At 40.1% G+C, this 26104-nt stretch overlaps 2 protein-coding genes across 2 annotated transcripts; one reads left to right on the top strand and one right to left on the bottom strand.

Moving 5' to 3' along the window:
* The first annotated feature begins 253 nt into the window (after positions 1-253).
* Positions 254-1390, top strand: LOC149102130 (uncharacterized). The gene has a single exon (XM_089275292.1). The coding sequence runs from the start codon at positions 254-256 to the stop codon at positions 1388-1390; it is 1137 nt and encodes a 378-aa protein (XP_089131418.1).
* A 7023-nt stretch (positions 1391-8413) lies between these two features.
* Positions 8414-24802, bottom strand: LOC110063801 (phospholipase A-2-activating protein-like). The gene is made up of 29 exons (XM_089275084.1): positions 24457-24802; positions 23523-23582; positions 22478-22568; positions 21733-21839; positions 21114-21243; positions 20614-20685; positions 20291-20364; positions 20039-20129; positions 19718-19781; positions 19551-19600; positions 19011-19072; positions 18593-18651; positions 18318-18347; positions 18004-18078; positions 17728-17800; positions 17138-17284; positions 16522-16608; positions 16095-16166; positions 15258-15349; positions 14508-14588; positions 14120-14159; positions 13660-13767; positions 12816-12921; positions 12189-12291; positions 11446-11522; positions 10948-11017; positions 10799-10861; positions 9986-10078; positions 8414-9343 (listed from the first exon to the last, which is right to left on the bottom strand). The coding sequence occupies exons 1-29, from the start codon at positions 24689-24691 to the stop codon at positions 9296-9298; spliced, it is 2460 nt and encodes an 819-aa protein (XP_089131210.1). The 5' UTR covers positions 24692-24802; the 3' UTR covers positions 8414-9295.
* Positions 24803-26104: the final 1302 nt, after the last annotated feature.

Here is a 26104-nt window from a genome sequence, read left to right on the forward strand (position 1 = left end):
CCATCATGTGGCCAACGAGGCCCAGGGTGAACAAATCAGATACGTGGACGTGACCACCTTGTACCCGTGGGTTAACAAGACACAACAGTATCCCATTGGTCATCCCATCATCATCACCAACCCAGAGAACCAAGACATCCATGCGTACTTCGGTGAAGCAAAAGTAGATGTGATTCCTCCCTATCATTTGTATCATCCCGTCTTGCCCTTCCGACATCGTGGTAAACTGACTTAACCTCTTTGCAGAACCCGCATGGAAGAGGAGATGACCAAGGACCTCTTGGAAAAATCGCATCATTGTCCTCACTCTTCAGAGCAACGTCTTCTTAGGGGTACGTGGTGCACCCCTGAACTCGTCAAAGCAGTAGAGGTCGGGTACCGCATCGTACACATCCACGAAGTCTGGCATTTTTCAGAAGAACAACGTGAAGAAGGGCTCTTTGCTGACTATGTCAACATGTGGTTAAAAGTAAAACAGGAATCAGCCGGGTATCCTAGATGGGCGCAGACTGAGGAACAGAAACAGCAATACGTCCGTGACTACCAAGACAAAGAAGGCATCACCTTAGATCCTCTCCTCATCGAAAAAAATTCAGGACGTAAAGCTACGGCAAAGTTAATGTTGAATAGTTTCTGGGGCAAGTTTGGCGAAAATCTTCAAAAGAAAACCACTGAGGCAGTCACCACACCCGCTCATCTCTTTGCTCTAGTGTCAAACACCTTCACAGACATCCACACGGTCCGCATTTGTTCACAAGATTCCTTGGAGGTGGTCTATTCAAATCTAAGAGAAAACCAGCCCGACAACGGACGTGTCAACATTTTCATTGCTGCCTTCACCTGTTGGGCCCGTTTAAAGTTGTACTCCTATTTAGAGCAGCTACAACAACAGGTCTTATACTTCGACACGGACTCTGTCATTTTCTCCTGGAAGCCTGGCCAACCCGACATTCCTCTGGGAGACTTTCTGGGTGAAATGACCAACGAATTGGACGATGAAGATTACATCATCGATTTCACCTCAGCAGGACCAAAGAATTATGGATACAAGACCAAACACGGTAAAGTGTGCTGCAAAGTGCGTAGCTTCACCCTCAATGTTCGTGGTCAACAACAACTTAACTACAACATCATGCGCCAGAACCTTCTGGATGAATTGACGGATCCTCTTGACGAACGCAGAAACATCAACGTCGTCAATCCCAATTTCTTCACCAGACATCCGGCCACCAAACAGCTCAAAGTGGGTCCACGTACCAAAAGATATGGATTGGTGTTTGACAAACGTGTGGTCGATCCGGACACCTTCAAGTCCTATCCTTATGGATACAGACCATCTGGGTTCAATGATGTAGATATGGAAAATGCTGAAACCTTGTTCGAATTGTAAATAGTTTTGTTTTTCAAAGTCCGGCAACACCCCGGCAACTTGTAAATAGTTTTACCCCTAGCGAACTGGCGCGTCTTTGGACGGATCGCGTAGCCCGCGGGACAAGGTTCGATTAGGGAAGGGTCGGGACTTTGTGTTTTTGTACATAGTTTTTGGTAGATAGTGCCCGGCCACAAAGAGTCAAGGTGGCGCCTCGATGATACCCACCCCGGGAGTGCCGATCGGTCCGGGATTTCCTGCACGAGCCGGGGTAACCAACCCTCGGGGAGTGCCCCACTTATCGACACGCTCGGGGTTTAGTGCTCTCCTTAAGAGAGGGGGACTGGGGAAGCCACTGTTTTTAATTCATTCTGATTTCTTTCCTCTGATTGGATACCGGTGATGTCATTGTCCCATGATGCTTTGTACCACCCCTATATAGGCTAGACTCGGACCCAAGTCTCTCAGTCTTCATCATGGCCACTTGTCGGACGGACCTCTGTCGTTTAGGACCACAGGACACTGTAAGTATCGATTTTGAAGTTGCATGACATTTTTTGCGTGACCCTGGCGTGATTTGTGTCGCCATGGAAATCCGTGAGACCGATCCCAGTCCTCCGTCGAGGCTGGTGGGCTGTTTTCCAACATGACCAACTTTCGTGGGCGCCGCCATCTTGAATTCTTAATTCGGCTCCTGATTGGCTGAAATTTGTGGCGGCCATCTTGGATTTGGAAAACAATAGCATCCATTGTTCTCCAAACAATAGCCTATTGTCTTTCTCGGCTCCGGATTGGTTACCGCTCATATGAGCGTCTATTACTACTTACCCATTTTACTTATTTACCCGACAAGGGCTCGCACAGGGAACACAGGACCCGAAAAAAAGAAATGAACTATTGTTGTGTAAATATTGCAAATCTCCGGCTGTGCAAAACATTTTGAGAGACAAGGCATTGATAAAGTGACGCCTGGATACACTGACAAGAAGAAAAAAACTCAGATCTTGTAAATGCATTTTCATTTACACATTGTCTTTAAGTGATTTTTAATAGAAAGTAAACGAAAACGTAGCCACACAGACTGAAAAATGTCAAGTCGCATTAAACATAGTGACTAGCATAAGCGGTAATGATTTTGGGCTGCTGTGCAGGTAAGGTGGGTTCTTTTCAGAAAAATAGTCACACCAACATACAAGCTCGCATTGCTCAAATGCACAAAATTGTTGAAGACAAAACTAGCGGTGAAATTTCTTACCCGCTATTAAGTTTCCCTGCAGGCGAGTAGAGCGGAATAAAACCAAACTCCACGGGATCCAAAAGCTAGAACAGCGGAAAAGAAATGATTAAAAGCTAGAAATAAGAAAAAGGCACATTCAACAGTCTTTGAACCGAGAGTAAATGTGAACAAACCGTGCATGATTGTTTATCAAAGACTAAGCCTCTCAACTCCTGAGAACCAACTCTTCAAAATTTTTAAGCGGCTGCATTTAAAGAAAATATTACACAATTCAAAAATAGATTACGCAACAGAGGTTAATAACAAAGTCACCCCTTCATCCGACTTAGGAATAAGCTCAGTTAATGGTGAGTGGTTTGTGTTAATAATGATATTTTAGATGCAAAAAGTTAGGCCCAGTTCAGACGCCGAACTTTTCATAAGCCGAACCTAATACGTTTAATTAAGTACTTGAAAAGTTCGGCGTCTGAATCAGTTAAGAACGGCTATTTGAATTTGAAGCGGCTCAGCCGTTCTTCCCGCCTAGCTCAGCCGGGAATTTCGGCTTTGGAAAGGCTTTGATTCAGGCGTCGAACTTTTCATGTGCCCAAGTGCCGAACCTAATGCATACACACCTTTCCTGAAAACCGCTGACCTTTCGATGTGTTTTGGTTCAAACTAAATTAAGTTCGGTGAATTAAGTACGACGTCTAAATCAACAGGCGCACTTTTGATAATTTGGGTCGGTCCAAATTCGAATTAAGTTCGGTCAGGAGCCATAATGGGGGACAGAGACCGTCTTGGGATCCGCGCGCACCTATGATATGGGACAATTTTGCTATTTTTAGAACAAATTGCGCCATCCTGACGTCCTATATCCGCGCAGATCCACGCACATGTCGTGGGTTCTCGCGTGGATGTTGTCACGTTGCGTGATCAAATGGTGAGAGTTGCGAGATTCTCTAGCGGACTTTTCACAGCGATGGTGTTGAACAAGGCAGGGAATAAGAACCAGGGCGCTAATATGTAGCTTTATGCTCTGAGCTAATGGAAAAGGTGATTTTTTTAAGATCGAAAACAAGAGTTCAATTTTGCGCTGTGAGTGAATAATAAGATCTGCTCGCTATAGTTGTAAACTAACGCGTACGCTTTTGCGTTTGTTCTAACTTAAGAATATAGCAAGAAAACTCTCTACTCTGGTATCGAGTTAATTTGTGAGTTTCTCAAGCAATGCTTAATCATGACCAAAACCTGTTTTAGATGGTTTGTCATTGTTTCTGCTCGTTTGACATTAGTGAGTGGAGCCTCCTGTATAAAGATGATGATTATGATGATGATGATGATTATTATTATTATTATAGTTTGCAAAAGCTTTTGAAAGGAAAGTCTGACGCGTGCAAGCAGCTCATTTGCATAGTGCAGCGCGTGCACTTTCAAGTCCGAGTCGGTGTTTTCAATTATCAAAAACTCTTGAGAAGGAATTCTTTCGTTTTCTTTTGTGATGAGATGCTGCAACAATTTTCACCAACGCCAAAGGCTACCAACATCATGTGTGTTTCTTCAACATGGTGAAGTTTTACACTGCGAAAAAAAAAATAGACAAGGAGTTTTAATAACTCGACCAACAAAATCGAAATCGTTATTCGAATCTGAATACAGAAAGCGTCATCGTAACTTTGCTGACTATTTCTGCTGTGTTCACATGTTTTCAGCTAAGCTTTTAATATGTTCTCAAACATTTATCAACCTTAAACATATTTGAAAACTATAGAGATATTGTATGAGTTCGATGAACGTTTTCACACGAAAGTGCGGAAGTCCAATTTGTCATGTTTACTGACCGCAAAACACGCATCGGCGGGCCCTCTTATACATCGACAACAGACAATTTATTGGATTTTTACACAAACAAAACTGAGCAGTATCTACAGCAGTAAAGGCCTTGATGAAACATCGAGCGTTGCTTACAATTCAGGCGAAACTCAAACTTGAAATTTTGTTTTACTTTTCGGTCGCGATACACTCTGGCGAAATCCCCGCAAGCGTCTGGTAAGAGCAGGGAAACTTTAGAGTTATAAAACACCGCTATATCCAAATATATCCAACTAGTTTCGCTGTGTAATGGAAAAACTGTCAATCTTCATTATATGTGAAATTTAGAGTGGAGTAATGTGGAGTTCTTGTAAAAGAAGCAGCAGAACCCATCTTGGTTAGTGACATAAAGCGGGACATTTCCCCCGCGCTACATCCGCAAAATCCACGCAGTATGTACGCGCGTGTGCCGCACGCGATGGCGCAATTTGCTCTCTAAATAGAAAATTGTCCCATATCATAGGGACAGCCCAATACTAGAAATGGCGCGCGCTTACGGTCTCCGTCCCTGATTATGGCTCCTGGGTCGGTTCATGAAAAGTTCGGCGTCTGAATTGGGACTTATCGATGTAATTTCAGGTTACAAAAGTAGGCTTTAAAGGCGTGATTTCACTTGATGAAAGAAGCTACGACTCCTTGACAAACTAGGCTAAACGAACTAGTTTTTGATTTATTTTGCCCTCGTCATTTTGCTTCTAAAACAAAGTGTCGGCAGCTATTTTCTACGTTTTTCGTAGTAGCAGTCCGTCTCCACAGAACGTGTAACGAACCCTCGAAAATCCAGTAAATTCATCTCATTACCCAACGTTCTATTTTATAGAATGCTCATGAGGATATACTTGTTTAGTTTGAAAGTAACATCATTTCAACAATTTGGCATTTCCCATTTCAATTTCCCATTTCCTATTTCTCGTTTCAGTAACATCCATAACACAGCCGGTAAGGCAAGTCGCTGTTAAAGAAGCTTACAAAGTTCACAGTTAAGGTCTGACTCCGTACTTATTGACTGAGTTGAAGGGCCGGACGGCAATAAATTTGGCTCGAGCTATGTCCGTCGGGACGTACGCCGACCGGAACGCATCGAGGTCCGTACGTCCAGACTGAGTGCCAAATATTTTCCCATCCGGCCCAACTTAACTCAGTCAATAAGCATTTTATCACATGATCACGTACTGTCGGAAAGTTGGAAAATTATGTTTACTGCGACAGTGTATACTCCCTTGTTATCGGCTGGAAGCGGATCCTATTATCCAATATATCAACTGATTGATAGCTCAAGAATTAAATTTTAATTGCATCGGTCGCATTTGAGTAATGGAGTCAGCTCTTAGTAAAGAAACGAACATGTCCCGGATAAATCTTCCAAGTCTTCGCTTTCAGCCAGACAAAAAAAACTACTAAATCAAGAAGCAGCGAGAACAAAAACACGAAAAAAAATCAACCAAAACTTGGCTCTGGACTTAATTGGATCGAAACTTGTATTTATGGTTACTGTAGTATTAAGATTACCGTTTACCTTCAGAGGTGTCTCGCGTCCAAGCGATGTAGCGCGTTTGGTTTAAACTGCAGATACCTAAACCCCTATATCAAATTAAAGCTTATAGAGCTGGCTATCAAACTATATCAAGAATGTTAAAATAAAATGAATTAGCGAAGTTTTAACGACCTCTAAATATGAGCGTCGAATCACCTTTTGGAAGCTACAAGCTAAAGGGAATTTGTTCGTTTGATTTCAAATTTGGACAGTGGCTAGTTGAACATATAAAACAATTAAAACGCGTCTGCAAATTTTTTATTTCGAAATGTTTTTTGGCTGAGAGCGACTTTATGCACGGTCGCTACACAATTTTTTAATCTCATTTCGAAAATGTTCACTTTTCACTGCAACTGAACATACCAAAACGTAGACACGTTTTTGGTAGCGCTTTCAGTCAGGAAACTGAGGAACAAACTAAATTAGCGAAAAACAAAATTTCGCTTTGACTTGTAGCTTCCAAAGGGCGTTTCGGAAGCTCGCATTTAAAGGTCGTGAAACTGAGTTCGACAATTCACTTTTTTTTTTAAACAAGCCAAAAAAAACCTTGGTATAGTTTGATAGCCAGCTCTATAAGCTTCAATTTGATATGCATGGTGTTTAGGTATCTACAGTTTAAACCGGACGCGCTACATCGCTTGGACGTGAGATACCTCCAAAGGTATCGGTAACCATAAAAGGACATCTTTCTTTCCTCTCGAAACAATTAGGTCCGCCAGTCGGTTCACACGTACAATTAATCCCTAATCTTTTATCTAATAACACACATGCAAAAATGTCAGCGTTCTGACTGGCGAAGAGCACGTCAAATTGATCCCAAACAGTACAGAAACTTGAAATGCAGGGCAAAAACTTGAAATTGAGTGCACAAACTTGGAATTAAATTGTATGTATATCATCAACAAGTAACCAAATTACCTTTAATTTCTCGTGAAATTTGGAATAAATATTAAAGCACTCGTGAATTTTTCAAAGAATTCAAATCACACTCGCCTCACGGGCTCGTGCAATTTAAGTTAGTGGCCGTTTTTATACTAGAAGACGCATTATCCGTCCAGAAGGATAATGCGTCTTCGCCGTTTTTATACTTAAGACGATAAGACGGCACAAGACGTATTATGCGTCTAGACGAACTATACTTCGAAATTCGTCTTGAACAACGAACTAGGAGAGATAGTTCGTCTAGACGCATAATAAGTCTTGTGCCCGTCTTTATACTAGAGACGCATAACCAGACGAACTACAAATGTTTGCCCAAGTAATGCGTCTTTAGTATAAAAACGGCCACTAGTCTTTGAAAAATTTACTTCTACACGTACTTAATTATTCCAAACTGCACTTGAAATCATTTGATTACCTCTACAAACAGACCAATTTCTTATACAAATAGGACGCGATTACATACGTCGATATCAGATGGGCGCTCTTAATGCAAACTGTTTGATCGCCAGGTAATAAAATGTGAAGACAGAGTCCCTCTTTTTCCATTCTCCAAGTCCAGCGAACGTTTGTTTGTATCCATTCGCGACGTTGGTGGGAGCGGAATATTTTTAGCCCTTAAGGAATTCCCAGGACCAATCGTTTAGAAAGGAAAAGCAACTGTGTGAAAACAGTGCATAGCTTTTCGAACCCTTGACGACAGTAATGGTTTTCACAAGCGCTGGCTGACAGCCATCACGTATGAAATAATCTTGCATGGTAAATTTCGAATTACTCTGTTTAAAGATGTGTTGGATTAGATACAGATATGTAATCTATCTACCTCTTGGCCTTTAGAATATTGCGCAAATCCGTTCATAAGACTATTCCACGACGGTCAACTCTTGAAGATGTGTGGTTATAACTCAGAATTTAAATGATGGTATCAAGTTTCCTTTTAATTAGCTGTAAAAACAAGATCAGATTCAGTTTTGCTACTTAAATAACAAAGAAACGCACCTTTTCCAAGCAGTCGATTTGTCAAACGAGGTAATTTAGTTATTAGACGCTTTTCACCAGCAAATATATAATTAATTTTCCCTGGATTTCCGGAGGTTCGCGCGTACATATATGGTCGCTAAGCACCTGACGCGTGTGCGGGATATCTACAAAGATCCACACAAATCTGGCTGTTTTTACGGGGTGGCCGTATAAAAGGAGTTATTTCAATCAGAAAATCACTGACTGAGCTTTTGTTCGGGCCAGAATAAAGTGAGCGTCATAACGAGGTGGCCGTATGAACGGGGTGGCCGTAAGGTGTCGGCTTCTTCGCGTCGGAACAACCAGAAACCCACACGACTTATTTTCTCGATTCTATTTCAAATACACTTCAGGAAATGCTAAAAAACACGGGTGGTGAAAATTTCCTTGGAGTGATAGCGCTTAAGTCCAAGGGACTGAACAATAATACTTACACAAGAACATTTCGCCAGCTGAGCGACTATTTGGAACGGCTGAAAGAACACAGCTAAGCTGTTTATTTGTAAGGCACCTTCTTCATTTAAATTAGGCTCTCATTAATTATAAGTTACTCTATAAGAAATAAACATTTCGCACATTTGCAGTAGCTCTCATATAAAGTCCAGCGTCTACCCAGCCGCTTAGTCTCTGGGTTCTCTCTTGCCTCGCTGTCCGCGCAAGGTCTGGTTGAGAGTAAGCGTTCTCGGCGAGTGCTCTTCGGTGACGTCACTACTCTCGATAAAAACCCAGAATCCCGTTAGCCGAGAACGCCTAGGGACTAGGCTAGTGTGACCACAAAATACATTCAACAACAACAACAACAACAACAACAACAACAGCAACCCAAAGTATTACATCTTAAAAGCGCGGGAAAAATTCCTTTTACAGAGGACACTTGTAAACACGTTCTAATCACGTTCTAATCACGTGGCTCTCGAAAAGCATTTCAGCCAATGAGCGACCGCCATGCGATAAGATGTGAAGCGTAGTGATGCGCACCCTTTTTGAATATGGCAACTTGAATGGTTCTGTACTGCTGAATTCTGCTCTTGTACAAAACGTTGATACTTAGACCCTTCTGGACTGGTCAACCCAGTCAATATCCTTTGAAAAATCTGCCTGTCACGGAGTTGATGGATTAAGATGGCGGTCTTAAGCACTACCTGATTACAAAACCAGCAGAAACTGTTCTACTAAATGATGCGTCCTTCTAGAACACTTCAAATCATCTTGCTGCTAAACTAAATTGCGATGCATAAAAGCAGCAACCAAATCCGTCCAAACATAGTGGCGTTGAGGTGTTTATACTTTCGGTGCAGCGCTCAGGAACGAAAATAAAGGAGGTTGGCGTGAGAATAGCAATATTTTAATTCATCGTTAATGCAGCTAAAACTTTAGACGCACAGTCACCAACCTGTGGAAAAAATAAAAATATAATTTCTTATGATACTGTCAGTGATGTTATATGATACTGGAAACAAAATCGGAAAGCTGTAATTCCCATATTCAGAGTTCGTCTGTTTTGTTGATCTGTCAAAAACATGTGACGAGGGCAAGAATGTGACGAGAAAATCTCTAACCCAGTAGTTCAGGACGTTTGTCCACTTTTGACGTTCCAATGGCAACTAATTTTGACGTCCGCTTCGTTAATGGAGAGTTAAAAAATGACGTTTTGGGCAAACGGCAAAAAATATTCCGAATTTTCTTCGGCTTTTGTTTTTCCTCAAACCTAAACTCAGCCTAACACAAAAATATAAAAAAATCTCCTATTCAGAGTAAATAAAAACATTCCCGCTTTAAGGTATAAATGGCTGAAAAAAGCGAAGTGCTAAAGTTTATATTTTTGCGTTTATCCTTTGCCGAAAAAAATCATACTTAATCTCTCTAATAACTGTTTTTGACGCAAATCGTCAGGCTAAACAACGCACTAGCTGCGACAGAATGTGCAAGATGGGAAGGTTTTAAGTACTGCGAAACAGGTTAAAATTGGCCTCGTGCAATACACTAGCCAGCAGTGAGTTGTGCCTCAGTGTTTGAAACTGCTCAGACTACTTACCTTGGGTGGATCGGTAACAGAAGATAAAGACTTTAATGAATTGTCAATTCCTAACGACTGAGCTAAAGCCAAGGAATCTGAATCACCCCAGATCTGTTGATCAACAAAACAAGGAAATCAATTTACAGCGGTTTCCACTTATAAGTTTGTTATTGATCATAAAAATCAAGCAAGGTTGTAACATGACACGGACAAAATAGTCGCCAAAACAAAAGAATGATTGACGGATGTTTTGAGTTGTATTTTAGTAAAGACCATTTATTTATGTCACACATTTCCATCAAAAACGGTGCTAGATACGGGAAGTTTATTCAATCTTGTTTTAATCTTCAAATCAATGGACCATTCCCTCTACGAGATTCGCCTGCAGAGAATGGTAGTTGTATTCATCATCTTGGACTGGATACGGTTTTGATGATTAAAACTACGATGATTCCCTGCAGGCGCGTCTCAGAGGAAATTGGCCATCGATAAGAACGAAGATCAGACCAGTTTTCTGTGAGCTAATCGACATGGCCTACGTGACTCTTTCCCGCGCTTTAAGATAGGTACATAGCAACGTTAGCAACTGTTTCTATTAAGTTTCTATTATGTCGACTGTTGTTATTATTGTCTCTGTAAGAGAAGTAAGGTAACGACATGGCATTAAGCTACGAGTTCTGATATATGCTCGACCAACTTTTTTTCGCAAAATTTCAGATAATTTACATTTGTAGGCTTGGATTCCCTCGTAACTCGACCTCGGACCAGGTCGAGATAACAGCACAAATAGAAGTTCTACTCTTTCCTTAAATTAATTGCTTTCTCACTTACCAAAGTTCCAACTGCCACCAGAGATCTGAATCTGACTTCACTATCTGTTTCACTTTCTAAAATCTGCAAAGAACACATTGTTAGGAACCAAAACTGGAACAAACTTTTGTGCATGGTCGAAACAATGACCAAAACTTCAAAATACTTACCTCAGCTAGAGTAGATAGACACTGTGTCTTTGCTTCAAAATCGTTATGTTTTCGTAGAAGGACAGAAAAACTACAAAAGTAATAAGTAATTAAATCAGAGCATGCTTCTAAGTAATTGTTACTAGGTGTAATTCAGTATCAAAGAGCCCCCGAGCTTCCCTTGAAAAAACGTCCAGAAACGCAATTTGGAATATAATTTCGTGTTTGATATATGACATCAGGTTATTAACCAAACGAGAGAAGAAGGGGAATGATTTAAAACAGAATGGGCTACGCTTAAGCTATAGATTGCGCCGTTAGCACGGTTTCATGAGTTTTGTCTGATATTTTGAAAGAAAACGCTCCTTTGAAGGTCTGCTGTTGTTGTTGCTTTGTTAATTTAACAGTAACAGCTCGGGTCCAGTCTTTCACGAGGATTTGCCCGTTGTCCCGACTGAAGTGGCACAAAATGTGTATATTAGAGAAATGTTCTGCAAGTGTAAATAACATGACACTTACTTAAGAAGAACGGTACATAAAGATATCCTGATATTCTTGTTAGCGCACTTACACCAAGGTATTGAATGTTCTACTATCTGAAGAATAACGAAAAGCAAAATAGTTGAGTAATCGTGATACTTATCTTAATCATTTTCAGACTTTGAGTTTAACAACGTCGCTTGAACTGATGAAATCAAAGCGTACGACTATCGAACAAAATTAATGAGCAATACTGTCAAGTGGTATTCTTCATGCTGGTTCTAACATTAAAGTTTGTGGATAGAACCATAGAGTAAGACCTTCCAACGAAGCTACTGAACACGATCTCCATGAGGTAGTGTACATCATGATACACAATGTGGTTCTAATGATAACGTTTTCAAAAGAAAACCTAGTGTGTGACCATTGACAGATAATGTGCAGTACTTTCAGCTGGTAATTTTCATCTTTTTGCCAGGCACTTTAAGGTTTGAAAGGGATACCCAAGTTACCAGTTCCCGTTATGCACATGTTGGGTATCACTCTTTTAAGTTCAAGGAGCTAAGTCGCGGTTTGCACATCTTGAAAAATTTAGTCTAAATCTGTCAAGTTCGTCGTTTGTAATCTGTGTCAATCTTCTCCATCCTTGTTCTTCTATGGCTCATTACTATAACTTCAGGTTTCCTTCAATCGAAGGGTAAACTTGTACATGACCATTGTAACTCAAAATAGCGTGACTGAGCTCCTTTAATTAGCAATACCCTTTAAACCACTCATCTCACCTTTTCTCTGTGTTTCAGCACTAAAGCTGATCCATCATAAGACAAAAACAAATTAGACAATATTCTAAACGACAGGAGCACATTGGGTTGAGGATTATCGTCCCTTAAGGAGAAAAAAATAAACGAAAAGGAGTTAGCAAAATCGACATGAAAATAAATAAACAAAGAAAGAAAAACAAGTAAAATCAACTAAAATATTACATGTGTATTTTTAGAAGAAAGGATCTATTGAACTTCCTAAAAGATAGATTCAGGGGCTGATATCTATGAAATTCTTAATTTTGTTTTGATCCTGTAAATAAATGTTGTTGTAGTCCATGTACATTGGCGTCACAGTTATTTTTATTCCTAGTTAGGTGTACCCTATTAACAGAAGGTTTCCCCTCAGCTACCGTAGGTACCTTTAAACACGTTCATAAGTTCGTTCGCTCAATAATGTATAATGGTGTTGCCATCACGTGAAATACTCCCAGTTACCCAAATTTCTCCTTTTACAAAACAAAAAAATGAATAGCATTGGCTGTTTTTAGCGTTTCTCGTAATTTGCACTTACAAAAAGAAAATGGATGACAAAAAAAAAAAGAATATTTCAAAAGTTCAATATCGTGATCATAACAATCCTTCCACCTTGTACAGGCAAGTAAGTGAGCTGTAAGGTTGTCGCCATCAGAACCACTGCAACATGAGTTGGCGATGGACGGAAAACGAACAGCAAGCCGCAGAATATCCAGAGCTGTTTGAAAACAAAATGCCGTAAGCTATTGAGAACAATGTCTGCAACGAACGCGCAATTCTCATTAACGTCAATCAGGGGCGTAGCTAGGGAGGTCCTGGGTGTCCGTCACCCCCCCCCCCCTTTTGCATTAAGCAAACAACCTACAACAGGTGGCGAAAACGGCACGACAATCTGGTGAGTAACCTCACTTTGACACAGTGTGACCCCCCCCCCCCCCCCTTTGAAAAATCCTGGCTACGCCCCTGTCAATGGTCGGTTAAGTCTGCATACGAGCCAAGTGGCCCATCAGGCCGGAGCGTATCTCCGGTTTCACTAGCATGAAGCAACCAGGAGTATTTCTACTCCCCCCTGGATGGGATGCTAGTCCATCACAAGGTTACCCCCAGCATTAAGTTCGCCGGTACCCATTTATACACCTGGGTGGAGAGAGGCACTGTGCGAGTAAAGTGTCTTGCCCAAGAACACAACACAATGTCCCCGGCCAAGGCTCGAACCCGGACCGCTTGATCCGGAGTCGAGCGCATTAACCATGAGGCCACCGCGCCTCCACAAATTCATTTCTCAATAAATGTCACGGTCACTAACACAACTCTAAATTTTCCATCTATAGAAAAAAAAAGTAGAAGTAACGTCTTATTAGTTTAGAAGCGAAAACTTCGTAGACAACTTGCGTACCAACATTGTTGAAGAAGTGATTGGCCACATAAAAATAGAAGCTTATTACAATCCACGTACCTGGAAATAGCTGCTTTGGAGGCCATTTTAACGCTTTCACCAGCACAGAGAAGTGTTCCACCTTTGGTGATCTGGATTTATCTGCACTTCCCACATCATTCAGAAATACTAGTATAAGGCGTGTAAGGAAACGTCGAATTAAGGATCTGTATGAACTTAACTATTTTGTTCACTTTTGCTGCGCTGATGGCCATGATTTGGATGCGATGTTAGCAAAAATAAAGGAAAATATAGACATAGACGGACATAGCAATTTTTCTTGGACAAGTCTGTCCAAGGAAAATTAGAATTGCTTTAGAAGCACACCCGACCACAACGACTGATCTCTCGAACAAAGCATGGCAAATTCATCACGATTGCATTGCTCGCCTTTTCCGTGTTCTAAGCTTCTTGCTTTTTGTCGATTCACCCCCGAAAAAATTTACTCTGTCCGGGTAACAGTGAAATATGTCATGCTTACCTATCAAGTTTTGAAGTTCGTCGTCTGTTAATTGTTGTTCCTACAGAGTGAAGAGAACGACAAACTAAAATCATGCACTTTAAGTAACGTTTTTCCCAGATCTCTTTCTTATGCAACTTCCTACTTAAAATAAGAGATCTGGGAACGAAAACAATGCACCGCTAAAGAATTCATTGAAGGCAAACTAACTTGATTTTAGCATAATGATAGAGGGTTGACATACAATATAAACACAAAGTAAAAAGCGACACAGATAAAGAAAAAGGAAATCATCAACCAAAAATTATCAAAACTAAAATCAAATTACGTTATTTGTGTCAGGGTAAACTCGTAATTCCGGTTTGGGAAGGTGAGAGTTAAAAAAGTCTGCATACAAAACGTCACTAACCTCTTCTAAGCTAGAGTTGAATTCTTTTAATTTTCCCGCAATTGCGTTGATGTTAGCGCTATCAAATGATACACACGACGTCTAAAAGGAAAGCCAACACATTCATTAAGACATGTACAATCAAAGTAACATGCTAGGGGTGGAGTGGGGAGTTCTTAGCGGAAACGTGGGTGGGGTAGTGCAAATGACGCTATTGAATACTGACCCAGTTTTAAGAGAAAATCTCGCCATTTTCCTACTCTCTTTAAGGTATGATTTATCTTGTCACTTTGTGATACCAGGCACGAAGAAGAATGGTATCAAGTAGGAACAGGTTTCTGAGGGCACTCCCCTAAATCACACCCCGTTCACTCAAGATTAAGGGCATCTCCTCTTCATCTTAAAACATCAGCAAGTCGCGAACCAACGGCCTATTAAGAGTTTCTAATCATCTGCTCTACGAAGGACAGTTAAACGGATTTGTAAGGAAAAGTCTGCGTCAGGCCAGTGGTCCATGAAGCCGGATCTTATCTCTGGTTTCTCTGTACATGTATTCCTACCCCTCTGGATGGTATGCTAGTCCAACGCAGGATTAGCACTCCGCTCACAGAATTAAATTCACCGTTTCCAATTTACATTCCTGGGTGGAGAGAGGCACTGTGAGAGCATATCTTGCACAAGAACACAACACAATGACCCCGGCCGGGGCTCAAACCCGGACTGCTTAATGCATAATATGCAAAGAATTAAAAGAGTTGCTGGTTTAGATACCTCAGGGAAGTAAGGATTTTGAGCAGCTGTGGGACTTTCATTTGGTGGACTGACTTGATTGGCTGGCTGTCCTGATCTATAACTACTGGAACCTGGAAAGATAAATCTCAAGATTAACTACCCATCACAAAAATTGCTTTCCCAAATTCACGCGCTGTTCACTCGGCTAACATTGAAATGAGCGTTTGTAAGCAGTTACATGTACAGCCGGGATCATAAACGTAATTACCTTTTTCATGTAATCATATACATTAAGGCCTATTTTCATGATAAAAAATATTTTTGGCACGTTTCCGATATAAACGATACGCGTAACTTAACAAAGGTTTGGTGCGGACAAATTTCGTTGAGTTAAAAACTTTTTCTCATCCGTGCAGAGGCAAAACTTTACCCGCGCTCGGACCCACTGAATGGGTAATCTGAGGATGGGTGAAATGTTGGCTCCTCACGGATGAAGAAAAAGTTATTTGTACAACGCAATTTATCCGTACCGGCTCATCTTTTGTGGTTCCGTCGTGCAAACGGGCCTTAAGTAAAAGAGGAAAGAAAACAAAAAAAAGGATTCAGTTCAAAGTTAGAGTAAGACTGTGCCAATTTTTTTGAGGAAGGAACCTGAGGTCGAATTATAAGAGCTGGCAATCAACTCCAGCTTCCGTGGCAGTTTAAACTTCAAAGCAAACTTGGACATACAAACTTTCAAGGTGAGAAATCAGCGTCCTATTCGCTCCTTGGAACAAAACGAATTGTTCTATGCTGTTAGCACGCTATGCGACCAAATTTACTTCTAAAGATAAGCCCATATTACTTTATGAGGCAAGGTATTTTAATTGTCAGTACCAGTAAACGGGTCCACTCCATCTCCTGTATTAGTCTGTTGAGATGTATACGATGGTCTGTAGCTACCACCACCTGTAATACAAGAAAAAATAACAGCATTTAAACCAGCCAAGTATTGATGTGCTTCCCAGATTGGCCAAACAAATCACAAGTTTCATCAGACATGTTTTTAAATTTGTCTGAAAAACGTTGCGCTATTTCAGTTCTAGAAGTGGAAGCAAGTGTCAAAGACTGCTGCTGGTCAATCATCATTCTGCGAAACAACAAATAGCTGGGAGGTAAAACTAGATGGCAATATCTACGGTGTGTTAGCAGTGAAAGAGGTAACTAATGTTGAAGATTTTCGTAAACTACTTTGCTTGATACCGTGTTGAGACAGCAAGGAGAATTTACAAGCGACATTTAACGTTTGGATTTGGTTGTGCACCTGTAAAAGGATCAACACTTCCTCCTCCCATGCTGGTATCAGACACTGGCTGGGATGGCCCAGTGGGTGGAATATAGCGTCCAGCTCCTAAAATACAACATGAAAACCATTCCAAATACAGTTCACAAGCTATACCTCAACCCCCCAAAAATAACAGCATCCCTGGCAGTCCAATTCGATTGCAGGTATTCAAAATAACCCACAAGCAATATTAGCCTGGCTAATATTATAAATAACAGTCCTAGGTCTATGAAATCATATGAGATGCTTTACGGTGTTCCGGAAACTTACACTCTGATTGCTGAACAGTTCACAGTTGTGTGAGAATGCCTGTGTGTTCACCAGTTTCACTTTCCCCCGCTCTCTAGACCTTTTGCATGATTCCCCATCCTTACCACCGTTGAAGATATTTACTTCAAGCTGTGATTGGCTAACTAATGACGATGACTTTTTCCTAGACTGCTATCATTCTCTTCCTTTACCTAGCGCCAAGCCGATACAGAAATGTGAAGCGAAAGAGCAACGATCACGAGGCGAGAAGTTCGAGCAAAGAAAGAAGGAAAAAGAATCAGGCGTTTGATATTATTTAACTATCACTTCATACTGCACCACTCACCGGTAAACGGATCAGCAGCTGACGGTGCCTGTTGTCCTATTGTAACACCTTTAGTGTTCTTCTGGATGAAGTCAACAACTTGATCCAAGAACATCTGACTGAGATCATTGCGCTCTAGAAACTGGTGTGCAGCCATCCACGGATCATCTACAAGACGCCCAAAGACAACTGAGTGATTAAGGTGATAAACGAGATAACGTAAGTCTACTTTATGTCAAAGCGCTTTTTTTTTCAAGTTACGCTTTTTTCCCACATACCGCCTGTCGAGGGACGGACCATTATTTTTTTGAAGGGGTGGTAGGTTGGGCAATTTACTGAGGTATGATTTTTTTTCTCACTTTTAGGTTGTCAGTGATTTTTTTGGGTGGGCAATAGCTTGTGCAAGAATTCTTTCAAAATCAAAAATAGGAACTTGTTACTGGAAAGCGCTTGCTCGACTTTTTCCCCATGGCTCCCCTTGCACGATTTTCTTTCAGCAGTTTTTGCCCTGCAAGAACTTTTTTTTTGGAAATTGCCCAACCCCCAACCCCCACCTCCTCCACACACCTCGAAAAATAATTGCCCGTCCCTAATGAGACTAGATTACGTACCAGTTAGATTGTAAGGCAGCTTCATACGAGGACGGCCTTCTTGAATTTCAACATCAAACACGAAGTCATACTCCTAGGAGACAAAACAAATAGACGATATATTACCAGTTTTTAAATAAATTTATAAGAAGACTTCTCAGCACTAACAAATGTAATTGTGAACTTGAGAGGATGAGGAAATTACCTGCACCTATGAATTGCGAGATACTCTCATGGTTGCAAAACTACTTTACACAAGAGTGAAGGTGAGAAATTGAGAGTTGTTAGCGGACATACCTTCCCATTGTACATTGTTTTGTTGGTTTGTCTTGCAGCACCTTCTGTTCCCGCTGATCCTACTACTTCACCAACCTGTAACAAGAGAACAGATATGAAGGAACGTCAGTAAAGCAATGACTACGCCTTCCATGAACATTCTTTTGGCGCATCATGCCATCATTCACTTTGGGAAAGGAACACTCTGTGACATGTTTGTTTGGTTAGTCTTTGGTTGTTGTTTTCCTGTTGCAGTTATCAGCCTCTGGTTCTACTAAGCATAGTTACTAACTATGAACTAAGTAATCAATTGCTTGCACCATAAAAATTGTTACCTTATCCCATCTTGTTTCCATGCCATTCCACTGCAAAAACAAGCAAGACTTCATCATTAGAAGCTGATTTGCATTTAGCATCATAGGCACGCAATGCGTGCAAAAGGATAACAAGTTTTGAAAGCCGTAAAAAAAATACCGTTAAACAATCGACTACAGGTTGAGGTTTATCCTGTTGTAGTCAACACAAGGGCAAAGTAGCACGCGTACGTGAAGTGGAAATCACACAAAAATTGTTCTCCAAACTGATAAGTATTAAAGGACTAAATTATCACCTGGTGGCATTCAATTATGTTTCCTCTTCTTATGAGCTTTGTTTGAGCACTTCTATCACCTGGGTAAAGAATTAATGTCAGTGACACCTAAACTGAAGCCTTTAAAATCTTGTGATCAATTTATATTTCAATTTTGGTTCGTAGTACCAAGTTGCAGGTGGTAAGAAAAAGGAAAGGGTATAGATGGTCAGGAATTAAAGGAGGCACTTAACATTGTTTTCTGTGAGCATAACTAGGTTAGGAACATTGCCACCTCCCCCTGGAGGGGATCCTCAGCTACTGCAGCTCACCACCCAGCATGGCTTCACCAGCCTTTTGTCACTATGTGTATTGGAGTCCTTGTTTGTGTTCTGATCTGCATGATGGTTGTTTTTTGTTTCTAAGTTGCTACTGTGCTGTACACTGTATTTTGCAGTACCTGGTCTAAGAAGAGCTTCTGGACCGGGAAGATCCTCTAGTTTGACATCACCCAACTGACCACTAAAAAAACAGACAAGCACAAAACAAACAAAAAGATTGGATGCATGCTCTCATTTGAACCCATAATATGGGAGATGTATGCGGGTGGTCACAAGTCAGTGATACAGCTGCTGTATAATTAGACCAGTGAGCCATGTGTCACCATGTGTCCGTAAGCAGGCAAGATGAACTGAATCCTGTACTATGACTGGCTACTCGAGCGGGCAAGTTGAAGCTATCTTGCCCACTCCAGATTACCCGCTGTATCCCACAAGAAAATAGTGTTCCTTTTCCAGTTAATAAATCCTCTATTAACCAAGCTTGTTAGGTCAAGATGGCTAGATATTGGCCTTGTTCTTTTTTGAGGGTTTATGAACCTTGATGCTGACTCAGTCCATAAACACGCAGAAAAAGAACTTGGCCAATATCAGGCCATCTCAAATTCATGCTTGGTCAATAACCCATATATATTGAAATGCAATGGTTAATGACCATGTACCTGGCAGCCTCAGCTGGAATAGCATGACTTGCAACTTCAGCATCAAATAGCTGCAGGAAGAGACAAATTGGGAATCAACTATTCTGTTAAATTATTTGATCTTTTTCTTTTAATGCTACTTAACAAAACAATCTGAATAGAAAGCAAATGACCGATACCAAACTGACCTTTAACTCTTCTTCTGATGCAAATCTCTCTTCAGAAGCAGTGAAAACACGTGCAATACCATCACTAGAAAAAAGAACAAATATATCATTATCATCTTTTCATAATGAAAACAAACGGCTGTAGTAACCTGTGTGCAAAGAGACACACTGTGTACTACAGGAGCTTGTGTTAAGAGTTTGTGATTTGATAAACAAAAAAAATATTAAACCATTCAAATCTGTAAGAAAATCACAATGAAATAATTATATGAAATAAGAAAGATGCATGCAACATATGCATAATTATATGTACATTATTACAAACTCTTGAATCAAACTGACCTTGAACCAGCTACAATGTCTCCATTACTTAAACATGTAACACACCAGACTGACTGGGCAGGGAGTGTGATTGTCTGAGAGCATTCTCCTCCTGATAACAGTGAAAAATTTACAGTTTATAGATAAGCGATGTTGCACAAACAATAGATTAATGGATTAATAAAACTTAATATTACAAATTTTGAAGTTCTGTTCAAGAGGTAAATTGTATAAATTATTTATTAAATGCAATGTCTGAAAGGAGTTACATACCCTTCCATATTCGCAGTGACCTGTCTTCTCCAACAGAGACAAAATTGCCACAGTCATCAGGCAGAGCTGCAATACTTTAGATAAAAACAAGTATGACACAAAATTTAATTTTTTTTATTGACTCCAATAAAATCCATTTCCACAGATTGAGATTAAGGTGAACATACTATTAATTTCAATTACATGACCAAATGTGTAGTTGTCAGAGGTACAAGTACTTCACAATGCTCCCTTACCTTTCTCTAGATTTTGCTAATGGTGGATCAAGATAAGATTAGTTAAAGACAATTAAACGCCAGCTGATAACTAGGTCTGAGACTGACCTGTAGATAAAGCTTGTATGTCCCGTGTACACTTGGAGACATTCACCTGTGCACATCCATCTTCTGATGGTGCTGATCAGAGAAAACAAATCATCACACAATGTAAGTTTACACTGATAGTTCACAATAGGAGTGCTACATGTACTTAACTTGTAAAATCTAAGCCTGCTTCCAACTTTTAAGCCTACATGGATGAAACTCTAGTGTTGGAATATTCTCATGAAAGTTCTTGTACTACACGACTGCGTAATTTGCCTGGCAAGATTTCTTTTTTCAGTAGAGCAGAATCTCTTTACAACAGCCACCCTTGGGCAGAATTAACAGACCATTGTAAGGTGGCGGCCATTGAAGGGAGGTTTAAATGTGAGTAAAATGGTGTAGTCGAGACAAAAAGTCCTAGCCATCGTGAAGAGGGAGTCATTAGTGGAGGTTTGACTGTTTTCTGAGTGTGACAATCTCAGGCATTTGAAAACAAGAATCAGTGAGATTACATTGAATACCTATCATTAGAACAGGACAAAAACTCCAGAGCTGAGAGCACAGCTAGACCTCTGACACAGTCACTGTGACCGGTAAAGGTCATTTGACATGCTCCGGCCTTCCACATCTTGATTGTCCTGTCAGCTGAACCTGGAAAATAGGAAAAAAGAACATACACCAGCCAGTAATGAATGTGCTGCATTAATTATTTAATAAATTATTGTTATCTATTAAAATAAGTCTAGTTGCTTACTTAATTTTCAAACTGTGTTTCAAAATACACATCACAGATAACAAACAAAAATAATTACAATACACCAGAATAGGAAACAGGAAACAGGTCAAAACAAAAAAATAGACACAAGGAAAAAACAAAGAGAACTTTAAGTTTGACAGTGGTCATTTCAAGTACCATTTAAAGGTAGTGAAAGTCATGTTTGCTTCAATCTAAAGTTTTCAACACAACCCCGGAATGGTCAATGTTATTTTGAGAGTTCATTTTGAACTGTTACATACATGTAAGTCTGTCTGCTGATAGCAGGAATCAATTCACAACAAGACTTGTAGCAGGTCAGTCATTTTCTCATAAATACTACTAATAATATATGCAAATACATGGTCCAAAATGCCTTAAACTACCTGTGAGCATAAGTCCGTGGTCTGGCATCAGTTGGACAGCCCATACAGCTGCCTCATGACCTTGTAATTTCATCATACATTTGCTTCCAATCCACACACACGCAGTGCTGCAATAAGAGATATTTAGTAACCATTATAATATAGATAGGACCCTGCACATGCTCTGATTAGTCAAAAACCCATGTTTTATCAGAGTATAAAACATAGAAAAAGAGTGTTTTATTGTTTTTCACCCCATTACCACATTACACTCTGGACATTTGAGAACCCTTGAGAAATGTAGAAAACACGAGCCGCAGGCGAGTGTTTTCTACATTTCCCTTGTGTTCTCAAATGCCCCTCATGTTTTATCACAGTGTACTACATGGCTTAGGCTTCTTTATTTGTTAATCCAAAAATATTATCAAAAACTAGCCACATAAGACACAGGAATGATTTAATTGGTGCGATGTCTTACTGATTTTACCGACTTAATAAATCAGATGTAGATGAATGAATCTAGGGTAAGTCTCATCTCACTCTCGTGATTACAGTGTAGTATTTCATCTATTATTTTGTCCCCTGCAACGGCTACAAAAGCCTGATTGCAAGGTAATGCTTGTCCCTTCTCATTCCGAAAGTGGAGAATGAATCAATAGAATATAACAAGTAAACAACATATTCTCCCAAGAAGCAAAAAAGTGAAAATGTCAAATATGATTAATGAGAACTGGCATGTTTGATATAGAGAACATGGCTGGCTTACTTGTCCCAAGATCCTGAAAGGAGTGTTCCAAATTTTCCAGCTATTAAACTACAGACAGCTCCAGTATGACCCTCCAGTCTGTGGAGAGGCTCTATGTAAGAAAAACAGTTTAAAACACAGAAAACCTGACAGTTTAAATATGCCTAACACAAACATGCTCAACAGTGAGTTTTGTGCAGCTTAGTTGTGGCCTGGGATTTCAGCTAAAGCACTGTTTTAGATGTTAATGGTTCTATTGGCCACATTGACTAGAGAATTGGCTGCTAAACCTGTTTTAGAATACAGTTGTTCTTGAAGCTTGTCGGTAAAGTCTGCATACAAGCCAAGTGGCCTGTCAGGCTAGAACTTATCCCAGTTTCTGTAACATGAAGTGACTAGGAATATTTCTACTCCCCCTGGATGGGATGCTACCCCTTTGCAGGGTTACCCCCGGCATTAAATTTGCTGGTACCCATTTATACAACTGGGTGAAGAGAGGCACTGTGAGAGTAAAGTGTCTTGCCCAAGAACACAACACAATGCCCCCAGCCAGGGCTTGAAACCCGGGGGAGAGGGAGGGCACTGCCATATATGGGCTATATAAGTAGGTGCTGCTGTGAAGGGTATGGTTTTCAAGTAGTTTACTCTAGGATAGGGTATATAAATCAGAGCATTTGGGTCTAGAATAGGGTATAGTTTGTCACAAAACTGACTAGTTGGTTGAAGATTTTATCTAAACTAAGGAAACCAGGAATTGCCACTCAAAAATATACAAGAATCAAATCGGCAAGTTTAAATTTACGCAAATCAGCCTCAACAGAGTCGAGAGATTGGGGGATTTGGGGAGTTTACTCTAGTATAGGGTAGCAAAATTCAGCCGAATTAGCTCTCGTATGGGTTCCAGGGTCCCAGCGGCACATCCCCACCCAGAAATTCCCAAAGTATCCCCCCCCCCCTTGGGGCTTGAACCCGGACTACTCGATCCACAGTCAAGCGCACTAACCATGAGGCTACGGTGCCTCATGCAAGTCTTCTGTTTAGTTGTGGATTATATTCCTTAACTTACCAAGAGAATCCAGTGTCCAAACAAGAATAACATTGTCATGCCCACCAGTCACTACAAGACCTGAAAGACACAGAATTTCAGGTACTTAAAAAACTCTACCTACATAATCATTGACAAATATTGGCTTTTATTATTTAGACACGAGTTTTTCACTGGAAAACAAACCACTTATAAAATCATATGAAACTGCATCCCGCACCCAAGTGGCATATTGTCCATATCCTGACTAGTGAGGATATTGATGATGACATTACCTGCTTTTACGGCTGTTTGTGCTGTCAGTTTGACTATTAGTAAATAATATAAAGTAAATTACACAGTGGCTTGATAATACAGTGTATGACTTTTATTTTCTCATGTTAAAAACAATATTTTATGAACGAGTGCAGCAAGTGAGTAAAATATTGTTTTTTGAACAAAGATATTTTTGGCTAACTCCAAAATTAACTACGAACACAATTACTCCAATTGAAATCTCACCCAAAAGAAAACTGACTGTTGTTTATATGATTTGTAAGGATGGGCAGTACATGATTCTACTGTATGAAAGGACCTGTTTTATTATAATTACTCAAAATGTGTTACCCAGTCTTTTATCAGGATCGATTAAATGTTATTAAAATTCCAAGTTTACACATGACAAAGTTTTGTAAAGAAATCACAACCTATTGTTTAGATGTACACATTATATTATTCATTAATTAAAACTAGCCTATCAGTTTCTCTTCCAGTGCCAACTGACTAAACTGGCTGAAAGCTTCCAGGGGCTTTAGCAATTCCCATAATATTTAGGGTATAGGATTTAGCCATATTTTTGTCGAGTCATGAATGAACGTTCAGAAAAAGGTTGAATCTGTCCAGGCTTTAATCACTTGCATTTAGGCAGAATTTAAAGAGATTAATTTATGTTTCATTTGGAACATAGAGAACATACCATGTGGATATTTGTCTGTCGGAGGAATTGTGCATACGGCAGAAATGAAGTTATTGTGTCCACTGAGAACATGGCGCTCTTCAAAGTCAAGGGTTCCTTCACTAGGAACCCAAAGACGAGCAGTCCTATCTCGTGAAGCTGTTAAGATTCCTCCTTCAGGAAAAACTGCAGGACAAACTGCTCTTACGTCTAGTTCATGACCACGCAGAACACTTCTAAGTTTATAGGATGACATTTTTGTTTTCTCCTTTTCAAACCTCCACAATACGTGACAGTTTGCGCAGAGTACATGAAGTAGACATAAAACCACTGACCCACGTGTTTCGAGGAAAGGTTACAGACAGGTAACAAAATCTAGAGGGGATGAGAGGGACTGGAAAAATTACGAAAGATTGAAAGTTAGTCGTCCATCCAGAACCTGTAGACAAACTTGTGGACAAAACTGTGCCGTAATGTGTAGTGTAGTAAACTTACAATTATTCATATCTGACAGGCCGTTCTTCTACCTTGGATGGAAAAAAAAAAATATATGACTACTGTTGAATTTCTTAAAAAAAAATTGAAAGTAACACTTCTGCCCTTGATTGGACGCGAAATCGCGGATAAACTGAAGCAACCAAGCTCTCTCTCTCTCTCTCCTTTGCCACGAGAGAGACAAATATCGAGGTTGTGAAGCAACCGGAAGCGGAAAGAGTGCGGCGTAGTCCCTTTTGGGGGTGTGGGGTGAGGAGGCATGGATGTGTCCCCTTCAAAAAAAGCTCCGACAAAAAGAAATGGTGTTAATAAAAAAGAGAAAAGGGAAGAACCAAAAACTAAAGAGGATCAAGCGGAAGATAAGGTAGGGCTGTTTTATTTTCAGTACGGCTATGATCTTCTACGATGCTGTGGTTTTAGACCGTAACGCTAATTTCAAGAGAGAGCGCGGCAAACAAACATTCAACTAACGGTGTATTTATTTAAATTAAGCTAATATTTTGTTTAAAATGTGGAAAAGTTGTCGATTTACTTCAAGATTTGCAGACAAAACACCAGATTAACACTGATTGATATGCTACCACAGCCCAAAGCTAGGATGAATTAAAAGATTAGTCATGATTAGTCCGTTAATTCTCAGGCAACGAGAGAAAAAACGCAAAAAAAGCTTTAAAATCACTGTATAGTTAAGTGATCATTACATGTAAGTGGATGTTGCATGTTTGGATGCTGTTGGAATTGAATCGGTGTTCTAGCGGTCAAAGGTACCCGGCATCCTTCCCTACAATAGCTGATTCCCTTTGAAACCAAGGACGGTATTGAAATTGTTTTTTGACGTATTTTGCTCTCATTAATAAAGCAATCGTAATTTTGAGTGACGGCGAAGAATTTTGTAAACCTTATTTTCAAAACGACATTTGTTCTTGAGTAAATATAGAAACCGTCGTTGATCGACTGATGACAAAAACATGTTCATCAGATCATTTTTCATTGAGAATGTTTTCATAAAACAGCGGTTGTCCTATAACATTCAAATTTCAACATTTCAACAAACTCAAAATCTAATCGATTATAAACGCCACCAGACGTATTTTTCAAATTTTTTGTACACAATTTTAACAGACCGTGACAACATTAAGTATTGCTCAGCCATGCAGTTCATCGAATACAAAAG

Source organism: Orbicella faveolata, unplaced genomic scaffold (assembly GCF_042242905.1).
Source record: "Orbicella faveolata isolate gen_17 unplaced genomic scaffold, um_ofav_v1 contig_36, whole genome shotgun sequence".
Lineage (NCBI taxonomy): Eukaryota > Metazoa > Cnidaria > Anthozoa > Scleractinia > Merulinidae > Orbicella > Orbicella faveolata.

Bases quoted from the DNA above. Each gene is read 5' to 3' on its own strand.
- LOC149102130 (XM_089275292.1), top strand. From the start codon at position 254: ATGGAAGAGGAGATGACCAAGGACCTCTTGGAAAAATCGCATCATTGT.
- LOC110063801 (XM_089275084.1), bottom strand. From the start codon at position 24,691: ATGTCATCCTATAAACTTAGAAGTGTTCTGCGTGGTCATGAACTAGAC. The intron at 17,801-18,003 runs GTATGTCCGCTA...TTTGTCTCCTAG, and splicing joins AAACAATGTACAATGGGAAG to GAGTATGACTTCGTGTTTGA. The intron at 10,079-10,798 runs GTAAGTGAGAAA...GTTGATCAACAG, and splicing joins TGGTGGCAGTTGGAACTTTG to ATCTGGGGTGATTCAGATTC.